This window comes from Mesoplodon bidens (assembly GCF_964165515.1).
Source record: "Mesoplodon bidens genome assembly, chromosome: 9".
Classification (NCBI taxonomy): Eukaryota; Metazoa; Chordata; class Mammalia; order Artiodactyla; family Ziphiidae; genus Mesoplodon; species Mesoplodon bidens.
This window is the reverse complement of record NC_138166.1, coordinates 48,015,954-48,029,708: the sequence shown is the minus strand read 5'-3', so window position 1 is coordinate 48,029,708 and position 13,755 is coordinate 48,015,954. Positions and strand designations below refer to the sequence as shown.

General features: G+C 39.9%; 1 protein-coding gene across 2 annotated transcripts in view; it reads left to right on the top strand.

Moving 5' to 3' along the window:
• The first annotated feature begins 12 nt into the window (after positions 1 to 12).
• ASB4 (ankyrin repeat and SOCS box containing 4) overlaps positions 13 to 13,755 on the top strand; it is a 121,262-nt gene continuing 107,519 nt past the window's right edge. Inside the window, exons 1-3 of one of the 2 annotated variants that reach the window (XM_081244301.1) lie at positions 13 to 212; positions 3,956 to 4,101; positions 4,304 to 4,442. In XM_081244301.1, the coding sequence (XP_081100427.1) occupies positions 4,428 to 4,442 (15 nt within the window). In that variant the 5' untranslated portion in view covers positions 13 to 212; positions 3,956 to 4,101; positions 4,304 to 4,427. The remainder of the gene's footprint in view (positions 213 to 3,955; positions 4,102 to 4,303; positions 4,443 to 13,755) is intronic. The other variant, XM_081244302.1, reaches the window with a different exon arrangement.

Below are 13,755 nucleotides of genomic sequence, written 5' to 3'. Positions count from 1 at the left end.
CCTTGGCCTTTGTCACCGCAAACCTGCCTCTTGAGACACCTTCCCGGCAGTGGGAACCGTCCTCTCCCGCCCCTGGTTAGGTCAAGGGCATGACACTTTGAATTCCTTCACCTCCCTTCACTAACAGACAACCCCACGGGAATCTCAAGCAGGCTGCAGGCCTTTCTCAGTTCTCGATTAATCTTCGAAGACATTCCTTCCGTCCTAGGCCGGTAAGAAACTTCTGGAGGACAGTTTTAAAGATTTTTTTTTTTTTTAATTACAGGAAAAGATAGTGGGCCATGTCTTGTAAATACGTCATGTTGGAATCACTGCTTTTTATAACAGGATGTAGATGGGAGGAAGGAAACATTCTATTACGTAATGCTTCATCTAGACTAGAGACCTCAAAACCTGGACACTATTTATTTTATTTTATTATTTTTTTTTGTCAGTGCCCTGCGGCACGCGGAATCCCGACCGGGGATTGAACCCGTGCCCCCTGCATTGGGAGCACCAGGGAAGTTCACCTGGACACTGTTTTTGCTGTAAACTCAGTTTATGGGAATAAGACAAAAAAAAAAAAAAAACCCACACCAGAAACAAACCCCATTTTAAAATTTAACAATCATAACGTGAATAAAGAAAGAAAAAAGTATAAAAGAGAACCTTCCCCATTAAGATTGAGACAGTTATAATAAGTGAGTATGGTTGAAACAAGCTTCTGATGGTTGCCAGTACTTAATTGCCACCCTGTAGTATGTAGGCAGAAATGGTCACAATTGCCAGTTTTCAACAAACATCGGTTTTATTAACAACCAGTAAATAAAAGCAGATGCCAGTTTCTCACCTGTTCTGCACCCAGAAAAAAAAGAGACCCCTCAGTTTCTGTATGTCTCTGATTCAGCCCTAAAGGATATTAGGTTATATTGCATGGTAGACAGCAACATAGTTGTCCTTTGAAAGTCCGGGAGGCTTACCTTTTATTTATGTCATGGACCCCTCTGGCAGTAGTGAAATTATAGATACTTCACAGAATAACATAAATGCATGCAATAAAAGGCGTGGGGCTTCCCTAGTGGCGCAGTGGTTAAGAATCCGCCTGCCACTGCAGGGGACACGGGTTTGACCCCTAGTCCAAGAAGATCCCACATGCCGCGGAGCAACTAAACCCCTGTGCCACAATTACTGAGCCTGCACTCAAGAGCCCGTGAGCCACAGCTACTGAAGCCCATGTGCCCTAGAGCCCACGCTCTGCAACAAGAGAAGCTACCGGAATGAGAAACCCATGCACCACAACAAAGAGTAGCCCCCGCTTGCTGCAACTAGAGAAAGCCCACACGCAGCAACGAAGACCCAATGCAGCCAAAAATAAATAAATAATTCTAAAAATTATTTTTAAAAGGTGCAGATTGCAAAGGAGACCAATTACATTCAAATGCAATTATCAAAGTAGTCTTTTAAAAGTTTGTGCTATAGTAATATAATAGTGTAATGTGTGCTACATTATTAACACATTAAATAACAAGATCTAGCAACATTCAAATAGCGATGCGCATAAATGTTATTTCAAGATGTCTACAGCACTATAATGAAATAATGAACATAACCCTTATTTACATTAGTAACAAAGTCACAAGTATTGCTAATGCTTCTGAGATTTGATTTGTTTTCTACTTTCATAATTGAAGGAAATGTTAAATTCCTTTAGAAATCAAGATTTTTTCCCCTTCATTCAAGGTCATGAACCCCCCAGATTCTATCCATGGACCATTTTGGTTAAGAATTTCACCATAGTTACCCTATGACTGGATACGTGGGGGTGGGATCTCTTCTCTAGGGACGTTTTTAATGTCAATCTTTAGGGACAGAGAAGAATCTCATATATGAAATCAGAATTTAGAATGAGGACCTAAAGAAGAAGGCCTGTGGCCAGGGCTTCTGTATTAGTTCTGAGAGTCTTGTTCCAAGGTTTCTGGGTAGTGACTAGTATATAAAACGATTCCTCTTGGACTCTAGGTCAAGAGCTAGGCTCCTATGTCTTTTAAATGTATCACAAAATGAGGAAACTATAAATTGTAAATAAGATTACCTTGTTGTGTGCTGTTCCCCTTTTGCTATTCCCAGGCATTTAAAAAAGTCATGTGCTTAATAATTCATCCTGGTTTCAGCTGAAATTAAAGGGCCAAAGGTCTGTTTCTTTCAGGATATACTCAGGGTAGCGAAATACAGCTTTTGTGCTTACTTCCCCTTCTTGCCCGTGGCAGATATCACTAATTGATTCTACCAATGTTTCTCACTAAGCCTAAACTTGTCCTCACATCTTTGCAAACAACGACAGAAGAAAAATAAAAATCTCTGAGGTAGCCGCTAACAGATTTCAATTCAGGATGAAGCCTACTCACCGTCTTGGGCCACCACAATGCCCTGGGGTTTAGGATGGAGGCATTTGTGGTAAAGAACCAGTCTTTCAAGTCCAGCAAAACCTACCAAACCTCATTCTCAGAGAATCTTGGAGAATCCTCAGTTTAATTTTATTAACTCCACCAGTGAGTTCCCTCAAACTTGATCTCCTAATTCCCCCATTCTCTGTGTGAAGAGTACTGTAGCTCCATTACTCTTCCTCTTTCTGAGTTGCTCTTGAAGCAACTTCTGCAAAAGTAACCCTATAACCATCCTTATCCCTATCCCTACCACCCTGCCAGAGCTAAGAATCACCATTTCTCATGGCTGGGTGGGGAAGAGAGATGTTTTCTGATTTGGAAATCAGCAGCCTAATTTCTTCATCGTAAGAGGGTGGAGAAGCCTGGTCATTAAATTTTATAGTATATACGGGTGATTACATTTTATTGTATAGCTTACCCATCTTTTGAGATAACTGGGATTTATAGGCTACACCAAGAACCTAACCCTCGGCTAATGTTATTTCATGGGAAAAATGGTGTCTGACTCCCAAATAACCATGTTACCCAATACAAAACAAACTTGTTTTGGAACTTGTTTGTATGCTGTATCCTTACACTTGGTTTGAAAGAGTATTTCTCAAATAATGACGTATAACTAGTTTGTAATTAGAAATGAATGGTTGTTAAGCAAAATTTCAGAAATAATAATAGCTTTTATCGATGTTTCTCAAACTATGTGTGGTGAAGGACAGGGTTTCTTTGCCTTTGTAAAGTAAAATGAAAGTGAATTACTAGAGAATGAAGTAAAAATTCAGGCATACAAAATACAAGCCCAAATCTTTTATTATTTGATTCAACAGATGTAAAATTACTTTGTCAAATTTGTATAACAGTTTCTAAATGCTTACTCTCAAATTTTCATACTTATGTCACCGTGGACCAGAAACAAAGCATTCACAGACAAAAAATGGTCCTTCAAACACATAAGTGGACTGCCTTTCATGATTGTACTTTTAACTCTTTAAAGTTCTTTGCAGTATATTATCACGTGTAATATTCCCAGTAATTTGTGAAATAGGTTTCTTGTGATTATTGTCATTTTGTATAATATATGATGGGGCATTGGTCCCTCCACATCCTTTTTTATTTCCTTCCTCTCCTTACCTCTTTTTTTTTTTTTAAAGGAGTCAGCTCTTTAGATCTTTTAACACAAAAATACATGGAAAAGGTGTTATATAAAATATAATTATTATCAGTAAAAGAAAGATCTACTTTGTAGAGGCTTCACACTAGGGCTTCTTGGAGGGTAAAGGAGACTTCCCCACCACAAAGTCATTTTCTGAGAATTCCAGTATACTAAAAAGTGAAGAAGTGCCATAACAGAAACAGAAAATTATTGTATATATTTTAAAATATTTATAGTCAACAAATTAACATTCTTCAAATATTAGGTTGAACAATATGAACTTGCTGTTTGTAGAGGTCAAAAACACACAACGTAAAATAAAATTTTATGTGCTAGTCACAAAATAATTATGCATTTTGTAAAAAATATTCCTGGTTTATTACAGGAGGAGTGGCCCAGTAAAATGAATGAGTTTTTAAAATTCTGGATAAGAACAAGAAAGAGGAAGTGGAACCTGTGTTAAATCATCCTAATGTTCTTGTATGTGTGGAAAGACAGCAGAGATACTGGATAACTTTAAACTTTCTTAAGGTAAGATGCTAAGAGGAAAAGAGCAGTGTGTAAGTTCAAAAGCAAAAAAAAAAAAAAAGAATGAGTTTTTTCAATTGTGTCAATGTATCTCTAGAAAAGATGAATAAACAATTTTGAGTTAAAGTTGAAAGTTAACCAGATGGTCCACTAGACCCAAGCCTCTTTCTACAGAGGGCTGTCAGATTTGCTGCCTCTCTTCCAGGAGCAGTTGGACCCCAGATGGAGAGGTCAGAGGGTAGAAAATTTGGGAGAGAGAAAAGTTGGGGAGACCAGAAACAAAAACTCCCAATCTCCTTCAGAGGCTGACTCAGTATGACCTGAACTCTATGGAAAAAGTTAAGGTATGTTCTGTCCATTCTAGGAAATACATGCATGTTTCCCATTGTCTATAATAGCAATAATATTTCTAGTTATCTATAAATAAACCATATGTGCAACCTCTTTCAGAGTAACTACCACAGCTGTTACTTATTGAACATTTCCCACTCCAACAGGCTTTTCATACATGACCTCATTTAATTCCTATAACAACCATTTGGATTAGTTACTGTTATTATCTCCAATTTGTGAGTTATGAAACTGAGGCCAGGGGTTACATATCTTGCCCAGGGTTACACACCTAGAAAATGGTGGAACCAGTATCCAATATAAGAAAATACATGTTAAAAATTCCAGGCTTCCCTGGTGGCACAGTGATTGAGAGTCCGCCTGCTGATGCAGGGGACACAGGTTCGTGCCCCGCTCTGGGAAGATCCCACATGCTGCGGAGCGGCTGGGCCCCTGAGCCATGGCCGCTGAGCCTGCGCATCCGGAGCCTGTGCTTCGCAATGGGAGAGGCCACAACAGTGAGAGGCCCGCGTACCGCAAAAAAAAAAAATAATAATAATAATTCCTTCTTTCTCAGGGGACATCAGTCTTTGTTTTATTAAGGGCTTCAAACTAATAGGTGAAGCCCACCCACATTATGGAGAGTAATCTTCTTCACAGAAATAATGCCATTTGCAGTGACATGGATGGACCTAGAGATTGTCATACTGAGTGAAGTAAGTCAGAGAAAGAGAAATATTGTTTGATATCGCTTATATGTGGAATCTAAAAAGAAATGATACAAATGAACGTACTTACAAAACAGAAATGGACTCACAGACTTAGAAAATGAACTTATGGTTACCAGCGGGGAAGGGTGGAGGGAAGGGATAGTTAGGGAGCTTGGGATTGACATGTACACGCTGCTATATTTAAAAAGGATAACCACCTGTGGTGTTCCGGGTTTGAGGAGGTGGCTCGCGGGGGTGAGGCATTTAGGTGCATGGCCTCCCCACTCTCGTTGGGTGACGTAACACAGACCTTGGGGCCAGATTTGCTGGGTTTGTACCCCCGCCCCAACATTTATGCTCTCTGTGGCTTTGCACAACTCAGGTAGCTTGAATCTCATCAGCACAGAGAGAAAGCTTCACTGAAAACTCACTACAGGGTGGGTGGTGGGGGAAGCCGGATTCCACGACAGCAGCAGCAAGGCTCGTGGCAAGAATCACGGCTTGCAGGCCGCCCCGGGCAGTCTCGTCTTCCTGCAGCTTGTAGACCCTCAGGCTTAGGAGCTGTTTCAAGCACACAACCTTGAGAGAGTAAGGTGTTCTTCAGAGACCATCTGTACTGAATCCGTGACTGAACCGAGTGAAGACCTCTATATAAACGTTTAAGATTCTCGCAGCACATGGTGGAGACCTACTCTTTCAGACACGAGCTGCTGGAGACAGCCTCATAGACAAATTGCTCACAAGTCAGCCTGTTCTAGCTGAACAGCTATTGTAGACCCTCATAATCTGACTTCATAATGGAGACTGCCACATTCACTGCCGTGGGGCTGAAATGGTCTTGGTGCTCCAGCTGGGTGTCAGGCTTGAGCCTCATAGGTGGGCGAGCCAAGTTCAGGACATTGGTCTGCCAGAGACTTCCCAGCCCCACGTAATATCAATCAGCGAGAGCTCTCCCAGAGATCTCCATCTCAACGCTAAGACCCAGCTCCACTCAATGACCAGCAAGCTCCAGGGCTGGACATCCTACGCCAAACAACTAGCAAGACAGGAACACAACCCCACCCATTGGCAGAGAGGCTGCCTAAAATCATACAAAGTTCACAGACACCCTAAAACACACCACCGGATGCGGTCCTGCCCACCAGAAAGACAAGATCCAGCCTCATTCACCAGAAAACAGGCACCAGTCCACTCCACCAGGAAGCCTACACAACCTACAGAACTTACCTTACCCACTGGAGGCAGACACCAAAAACAACAGGAACTACGAACCTGCAGCCTGCAAAAAGGAGACCCCAAACACAATAAGTTAAGCAAAATGAGAAGACAAAGAAATACACAGCAGATGAAGGAACAAGGTAAAAACCCACCAGACCAAACAGATGAAGAGGAACTAGGCAGTCTACCTGAAAAAGAATTCAGAGTAATGATAGTAAAGATGATCCCAAATCATGGAAATAGAATGGAGAAAATACAAGAAACGTTTAACAAGGACCCAGAAAAACTAAAGAGCAGGTAAACAATGATGAACAACACACTAAATGAAATGAAAAATTCTCTAGAAGGAATCAACAGCAGAATAACTGAAGCAGAAGAACGGATAAGTTACCTGGAAGATAAAATAGTGGAAATAACTACTGCAGAGCAGAATAAAGAAAAAAGAATGAAAAGAATTGAGGACAGTCTCAGAGACCTCTGGGACAACATTAAATGCACCAACATTCGAACTGTAGGGGTCCAAGAAGAAGAAGAGAAAAAGAAAGGGACTGAAAAACTATTTGAAGAGATTATACTTGAAAACTTCCCTAACATGGGAAGGGAAATAGTCAATCAAGTCCAGTAAGTGCAGAGAGTCTCATGCAGGATAAATCCAAGGAGAAACACGCCAAGACACATTAATCAAACTATCAAAAATTAAATACAAAGAAAAATATTAAAAACAGCCAAGGAAAAGCAACAAATAATATACAAGGGGATTCCCCATAAGGTTAACAGCAGATCTTTCAGCAGAAACTCTGCAAGCCAGAAGGGACTGGCAGGACATATTTAAAGTGATGAAAGGGAAAAACCTACAACCAACCAAGGATCTCATTCAGATTCGATGGAGAAATTAAAACCTTTACAGACAAGCAAAAGCTAAAAAAATTCAACACCACCAAACCAGCTTTACAACAAATGCTAAAGGAAATCTCTAGGCAGGAAACACAAGAGGAGGGAAAGACCTACAATAACAAACCCAAAACAATTAAGAAAATGGTAATAGGAACATACATATCGATAATTATCTTAAATGTAAATGGATTAAATGCTCCAACCAAAAGACATAGACTGGCTGAATGGATACAAAAACAAGACCCATATGTATGCTGTCTACAAGAGACCCAATTCAGACCTAGGGACACATACAGACTGAAAGTGAGGGGATAGAAAAAGATGTTCCATGCAAATGGAAATCAAAAGAAAGCTGGAGTAACAATTCTCATATCAGAAAAAATAGACTTTAAAATAAAGACTATTACAAGAGACAAAGAAGGACACTACAGGGCTTCCCTGGTGGCACAGTGGTTGGGAGTCCGCCTGCTGATGCAGGGGACATGGGTTTGTGCCCTGGTCCGGGAAGATCCCACGTGCCGCGGAGCGGCTGGGCCCATGAGCCATGGCCGCTGAGCCTGGGCGTCCGGAGCCTGTGCTCCGCAACAGGGAGAGGCCGCAACAGTGAGAGGCCCGCGTACCGCAAAAAAAAAAAAAGAAAAGAAGGACACTACATAATGATTAAGGGATCAATCCAAGAAGAAGAATATAACAATTGTAAATTTTATGCACACAACATAGCAGCACCTCAGTACATAATGCAAATGCTAACAGCCATTAAAGGGGAAATCAACAGTAATACAATCATAGTAGGGGACATTAACACCCCACTTTCACCAATGGACAGATCATCCAAAATGAAAATAAATAAGGAAACACAATCTTTAAATGATACGTTAAACAAGATGAACTTAATTGATATTTATAGGACATTCCATCCAAAAACAACAGAATACACTTCCTTCTCAAGTGCTCATGGAACATTCTCCAGGATAGATCATATCTTGGGTCACAAATCAAGCCTTGGTAAATTTAAGAAAATTGAAATCATATCAAGTATCTTTTATGACCACAACTCTATGAGACTATATATCAATTACAGGAAAAAGTCTGTAAAAAATACAAACACATGGAGGCTAAACAGTACACTACTTAATAAGCAAGAGATCACTGAAGAAATCAAAGAGGAAATAAAAAAATACCTAGAAACAAATGACAATGAAAACACGATGGCCCAAAACCTATGGGATGCAGCAAAAGCAGTTCTAAGAGGGAAGTTTATAGCAATACAATCCTACCTCAAGAAACAAGAAAAATCTCAATTAAACAACCTAACCTTACACCTTAAGCAAGTAGAGAAAGAGGAACAAAAAATCCCCAAAGTTAGCAGAAGGAAAGAAATCATAAAGATCAGATCAGAAATAAATGAAAAAGAAATGAAGAAAATGATAGCAAATATCAATAAAACTAAAAGCTGGTTCTTTGAGAAGATAAACAAAATTGATAAACCATCAGCCAGACTCATTAAGAAAAAAAGGGAGAAGACTCAAATCTATAGAATTAGAAATGAAAAAGGAGAAATCACAACTGACACTGCAGAAATACAAAGGATCATGAGAGATTACTACAAGCAACTATATGCCAATAAAATGGACAACCTGGAAGAAATGGACAAATTCTTAGAAAAGCACAACCTTCCGAGACTGAACCAGGAAGAAATAGAAAATATAAACCAACCAATCACAGCACTGAAATTGGAACTGTGATTAAAAATCTTCCAACAAACAATAACCCAGGACCAGATGGATTCTCAGGCAAATTCTTTCAAACATTTAGAGAAGAGCTAACACCTATCCTTCTCAAACTCTTCAAAAATATAGCAGAGGGAGGAACACTCCCAAACTCATTCTATAAGGCCACCATCACCCTGATACCAGAACCAGGCAAAGATGTCACAAAAAATGAAAACTACAGGCCAATATCACTGATGAACATAGATGCAAAAATCCTCAGCAAAATACTAGCAAACAGAATCCAGCAGCACAATAAAAGGATCATACACCATGATCAAGTGGGGTTTATCCCAGGAATGCAACGATTCTTCAACATATGCAAATCAATCAATGTGATACACCACATTAACAAACTGAAGGATAAAAACCACATGATAATCTCAATAGATGCAGAAAAAGCTTTTGACAAAATTCAACACCCATTTATGAGAAAAACTCTCCAGAAAGTAGGCATAGAGGGAACCTGCCTCAACATAATAAAGGCCGTATATGACAAAGCCACAGTCAACATCATTCTCAATGGTGAAAAACTGAAAACATTTTCTCTAAGATCAGAAACAAGACAAGGTTGCCCACTCTTACCACTGTTACTCAACATAGTTTTGAAAGTTTTAGCCACAGCAGCCATAGAAGAAAAGGAAATAAAAGGAATCCAAATCGGAAAAGAAGAAGTAAAACTGTCACTGTCACTGTTTGCAGATGACATGATACTATACATAGAGAATCCTAAAGATGCTACGAGAAAACTACTAGAGCTAATAAATGAATTTGGTAAAGTAGCAGGATACAAAGTTAATGCACAGAAATCTCTTGCATTCCTATATGATAATGATGGAAAATCTGAAAGAAGAATTAAGGAAACACTCCCATTTACCATTGCGAAAAAGGATAAAATACCTAGGGATAAACTTACCTAAGGAAACAAAAGATCTGCATGCAGAAAACTATAAGACGCTGAGGAAGAAATTAAAGATGATACAAACAGAAGGAGAGATATACCATGTTCTTGGATTGGAAGAATCAACATTGTGAAAATGACTATACTCCCCAAAGCAATCTACAGATTCAATGCAATCCGTATCAAACTACCAATGGCATTTTTCACAGAACTAGAACAAAATATTTCACAATTTGTATGGAAACACAAAAGACCCCGAATAGCCAAAGGAATCTTGAGAAACAAAAATGAAGCTGGAGGAATCAGGTTCCCTGACTTCAGACTATACTACAAAGCTACAGTAATCAAGACAGTATAGTACTGGCAGAAAAACAGAAATATAGATAAATGGAACAGGATAGAAAGCCCAGAGATAAACCCATGCACATATGGTCACCTTATCTTTGATAAAGGAGGCAAGAATACACAATGGAGAAAAGACAGCCTCTTCAATAAGTGGTGCTGGGAAAACTGGACAGCTACATGCAAATGAATGAAATTAGAACACTCCCTAACACCATACACAAAAATAAGCTCAAAATTGATTAAAGACCTTAATGTAAGGCCAGACACTATAAAACTCTTAGAGGAAAACATAGGCAGACACTCTATGACATAAATCACAGCAAGATCCTTTTTGACCAACCTCCTAGAGAGATGGAAATAAAAAGTAAACAAATGGGACCTAATGAAACTTCAAAGCTTTTGCACAGCAAAGGAAACCATAAACAAGACGAAAAAACAACCCTCAGAATGGGAGAAAATATTTGCAAACGAAGCTACTGACAAAGGATTAATCTCCAAAATATACAAGCAGCTCATGCTGTTCAATATCAAAAACACAAACAACCCAATCCAAAAATGGGCAGGAGACCTAAATAGACATTTCTCCAAAGAAGATATACAGATTGCCAACAAACACATGAAAGGATGTTCAACATCACTAATCATTAGAGAAATGCAAATCAAAACTACAGTGAGGTATCATCTCATACCGGTCAGAATAGCCATCATCCAAAAATCTACAAACAATAAATGCTGGAGAGGGTGTGGAGAAGAAGGAACCCTCTTGCACTGTTGGTGGGAATGTAACTTGATACAGCCACTATGGAGAACAGTATGGAGGTTCCTTAAAAAACTAAAAATAGAACTACCCTATGATCAAGCAATCCCACTACTGGGCATATACCCTGAGAAAACCATAATTCAAAAAGAGTCATGTACCACAATGTTCATTGCAGCTTTATTTACAATAGCCAGGACATGGAAGCAACCTAAGTGTCCATCGACAGATGAATGGATAAAAAAAATATGGCACATATATACAATGGAATATTACTCAACCATAAAAAGAAGCAAAATTGAGTTATTTGTAGTGAGGTGGATGGACCTAGAGTCTGTCATACAGAATGAAGTAAGTCAGAAAGAGAAAAACAAATACGATATGCTAACACATATATAGAGAATCTAAAAAAAAAAAAAAATTCTGAAGAACCTAGGGGCAGGACAGGAATAAAGACATAGACGTAGAGAATGGACTTGAGGACCCGGGGGTGGAATGATAAGCTGAGACGAAGTGAGAGAGTGGCATTGATATATAAACACTACCAAATGTCAAACAGATAGCTAGTGGGAAGCAGCCGCATAGCACAGGGAGATCAGCTCAGTGCTTTGTGACCACCTAGAGGGGTGGGATATGGAGGGTGGGAGGGAGATGCAAGAGGGAGGGGATATGGGGATATATGTATATGTATACATATAGCTGATTCACTTTGTTATACAGCAGCAACTAACACAACAATGTAAAGCAATTATACTCCAATAAAGATGTTAAAAAAAATAAAAACAATAATAAAAATAAAACATATAACCAACAAGGACCTGTTGTATAGCACAGGGAACTCTGCTCAATGTTACGCGGCAGGCTAGATGGGAGGGGAGTCTGGGGGAGAATGGGTACGTGTATATGTATGGCTGAGTCGCTTTGCTGTGCATGTGAAACTGTCACAACATTGTTATTTGGCTATATTCCAATATAAAATAAAAAGTTAAACAAATGAACAAAAAACACCTCATTTCCAAAACACAAAACAAAACAAAAAACCCTCATTTCCACCCAGATATATTTTTTGTTAATTGTCAAATTAAAAAATATTTATTCCTTTGCTATTTATGGAAGAGCAGAAGTGAATTAGCTATAGCAAGAGTTATAGAAAATGCGCTCATGTCAACTCTCATGAAAGAGCATCTTTAAAATTGGGTTACTTTTTATACTTTTCCTCTGCCTGCTTGCACTACTTCACTTCACATTTATTGAGTATGTTCTGCATCTCTAAGAAGTTACTGGGAACTCAAAAGAAAGGAGGCATACCTTTCTGCCTTGGTGGAGATCATAATCTAGTGGGAGAGGAGGCACCTGAACAAACATGTACAATGTTATCTGTCAAGGGCTAAGAACATTGATTTTTATCCTGTATGTGCTGCAAAGCCACTAAAGCTGTCGTGGTTGGAGCACAGGTTGGAAGAGAATTTCCAGACACAAGGCAGAATGTAAGGAAGATAGAGTTTATTAAAGAGAAGGGTCGCTGCAAGAATAGCAGGCCGACTTCCTGGTAGTCAGGGAAAGTCGACAATGAGCATGGGTTGCTTGTCTGTTTTTATAGCCAGGGAATGTGCAAGTCATTTGCTGACTGGGCAGAGTATGTTTGCATTCAGTGTGCTGAGAGGGAGAAAAACGGGGCAAATGTCTTTCCTTATATGGGATGGGAAAGGGACAGGGCATGCTGCTTGCAAGGGCTCTGGGACACTGCACTGGTCACGTTGTGACACAGTGATAGGAGTCCTGTAACTCTTTGTTCTGGCAATATTGGCCCTTTGAGTTTATCTTCTTTGTTTTTGGAGCACACTACAAAAGCCTTTTAAGGAAGGGAGAAACAGTGTTTCACAAAGGTCACTCTGATGGCTGTTGGAGGGTGAGTTGGGTAGAGTCTACTTCCTAAGTCTCCTTGAGAGAAGATGTGAACAAGGTTGAGGCCGTGGGGAGGGAGGACAAGGAGCAGATTTAAGGAATTTCAGAGATTGAAGGGATGGAAATGGGTGACTGATAAGACGTGGGGGAGAAGGAGAATTGAAGATGACTTGGGTTGTTCAAATGTGTAAATGGGGATACACTAACTGGGATGGGAGAGGAACAGATTGGGGTGGCATGGACAGGGAAGATTGATGAGCACCTTTGATGTGCTCCAAGCCCAGGAGAAGATTGCAGACAAGTTTTTAGTGCTTAGGAATGAGGTCTTGTCTGGACATGGAAACGGGGGGTTCGTTAGCAGAGAGCACAGCAAGTTGTGTAGAGGATCTTCAGGAAGGGTTGAGGTTGTAGCCTGAAGCAAAGTGACATATGTAAAATTCCTAAGTGGCTAGGAGGCAGGTTGAAAAGTAGGAAGTAGGATGGAGAATTAGACATTGAACTGAGCTTTAGGGATCACCTTAAGCTAGGGAAGGCAGATACTGGCATAGAGGTGATCATTTTCCTTGTCTCCTGAATCTGAATGTGGCCTTGAAGTTCTTTATACCACAGTGCTCCAGGCAGTCCTTCCCTGACCATAGAGAATGCAGCCTATTTGCTATCTGTCCCTTTATATGGACTGGGAACAATGTGGACAGTGGAGGTGATAGAGGATTGGAAAGAAATCTCCAGAGTTATCTCTGCTTGGCATAATCGGCCCCTCTCCTGGCCTCTGTACCTCCATGGACAAGAGTGACAAGAGCGCCCTGGAACAACTCACCTCCTCACCTC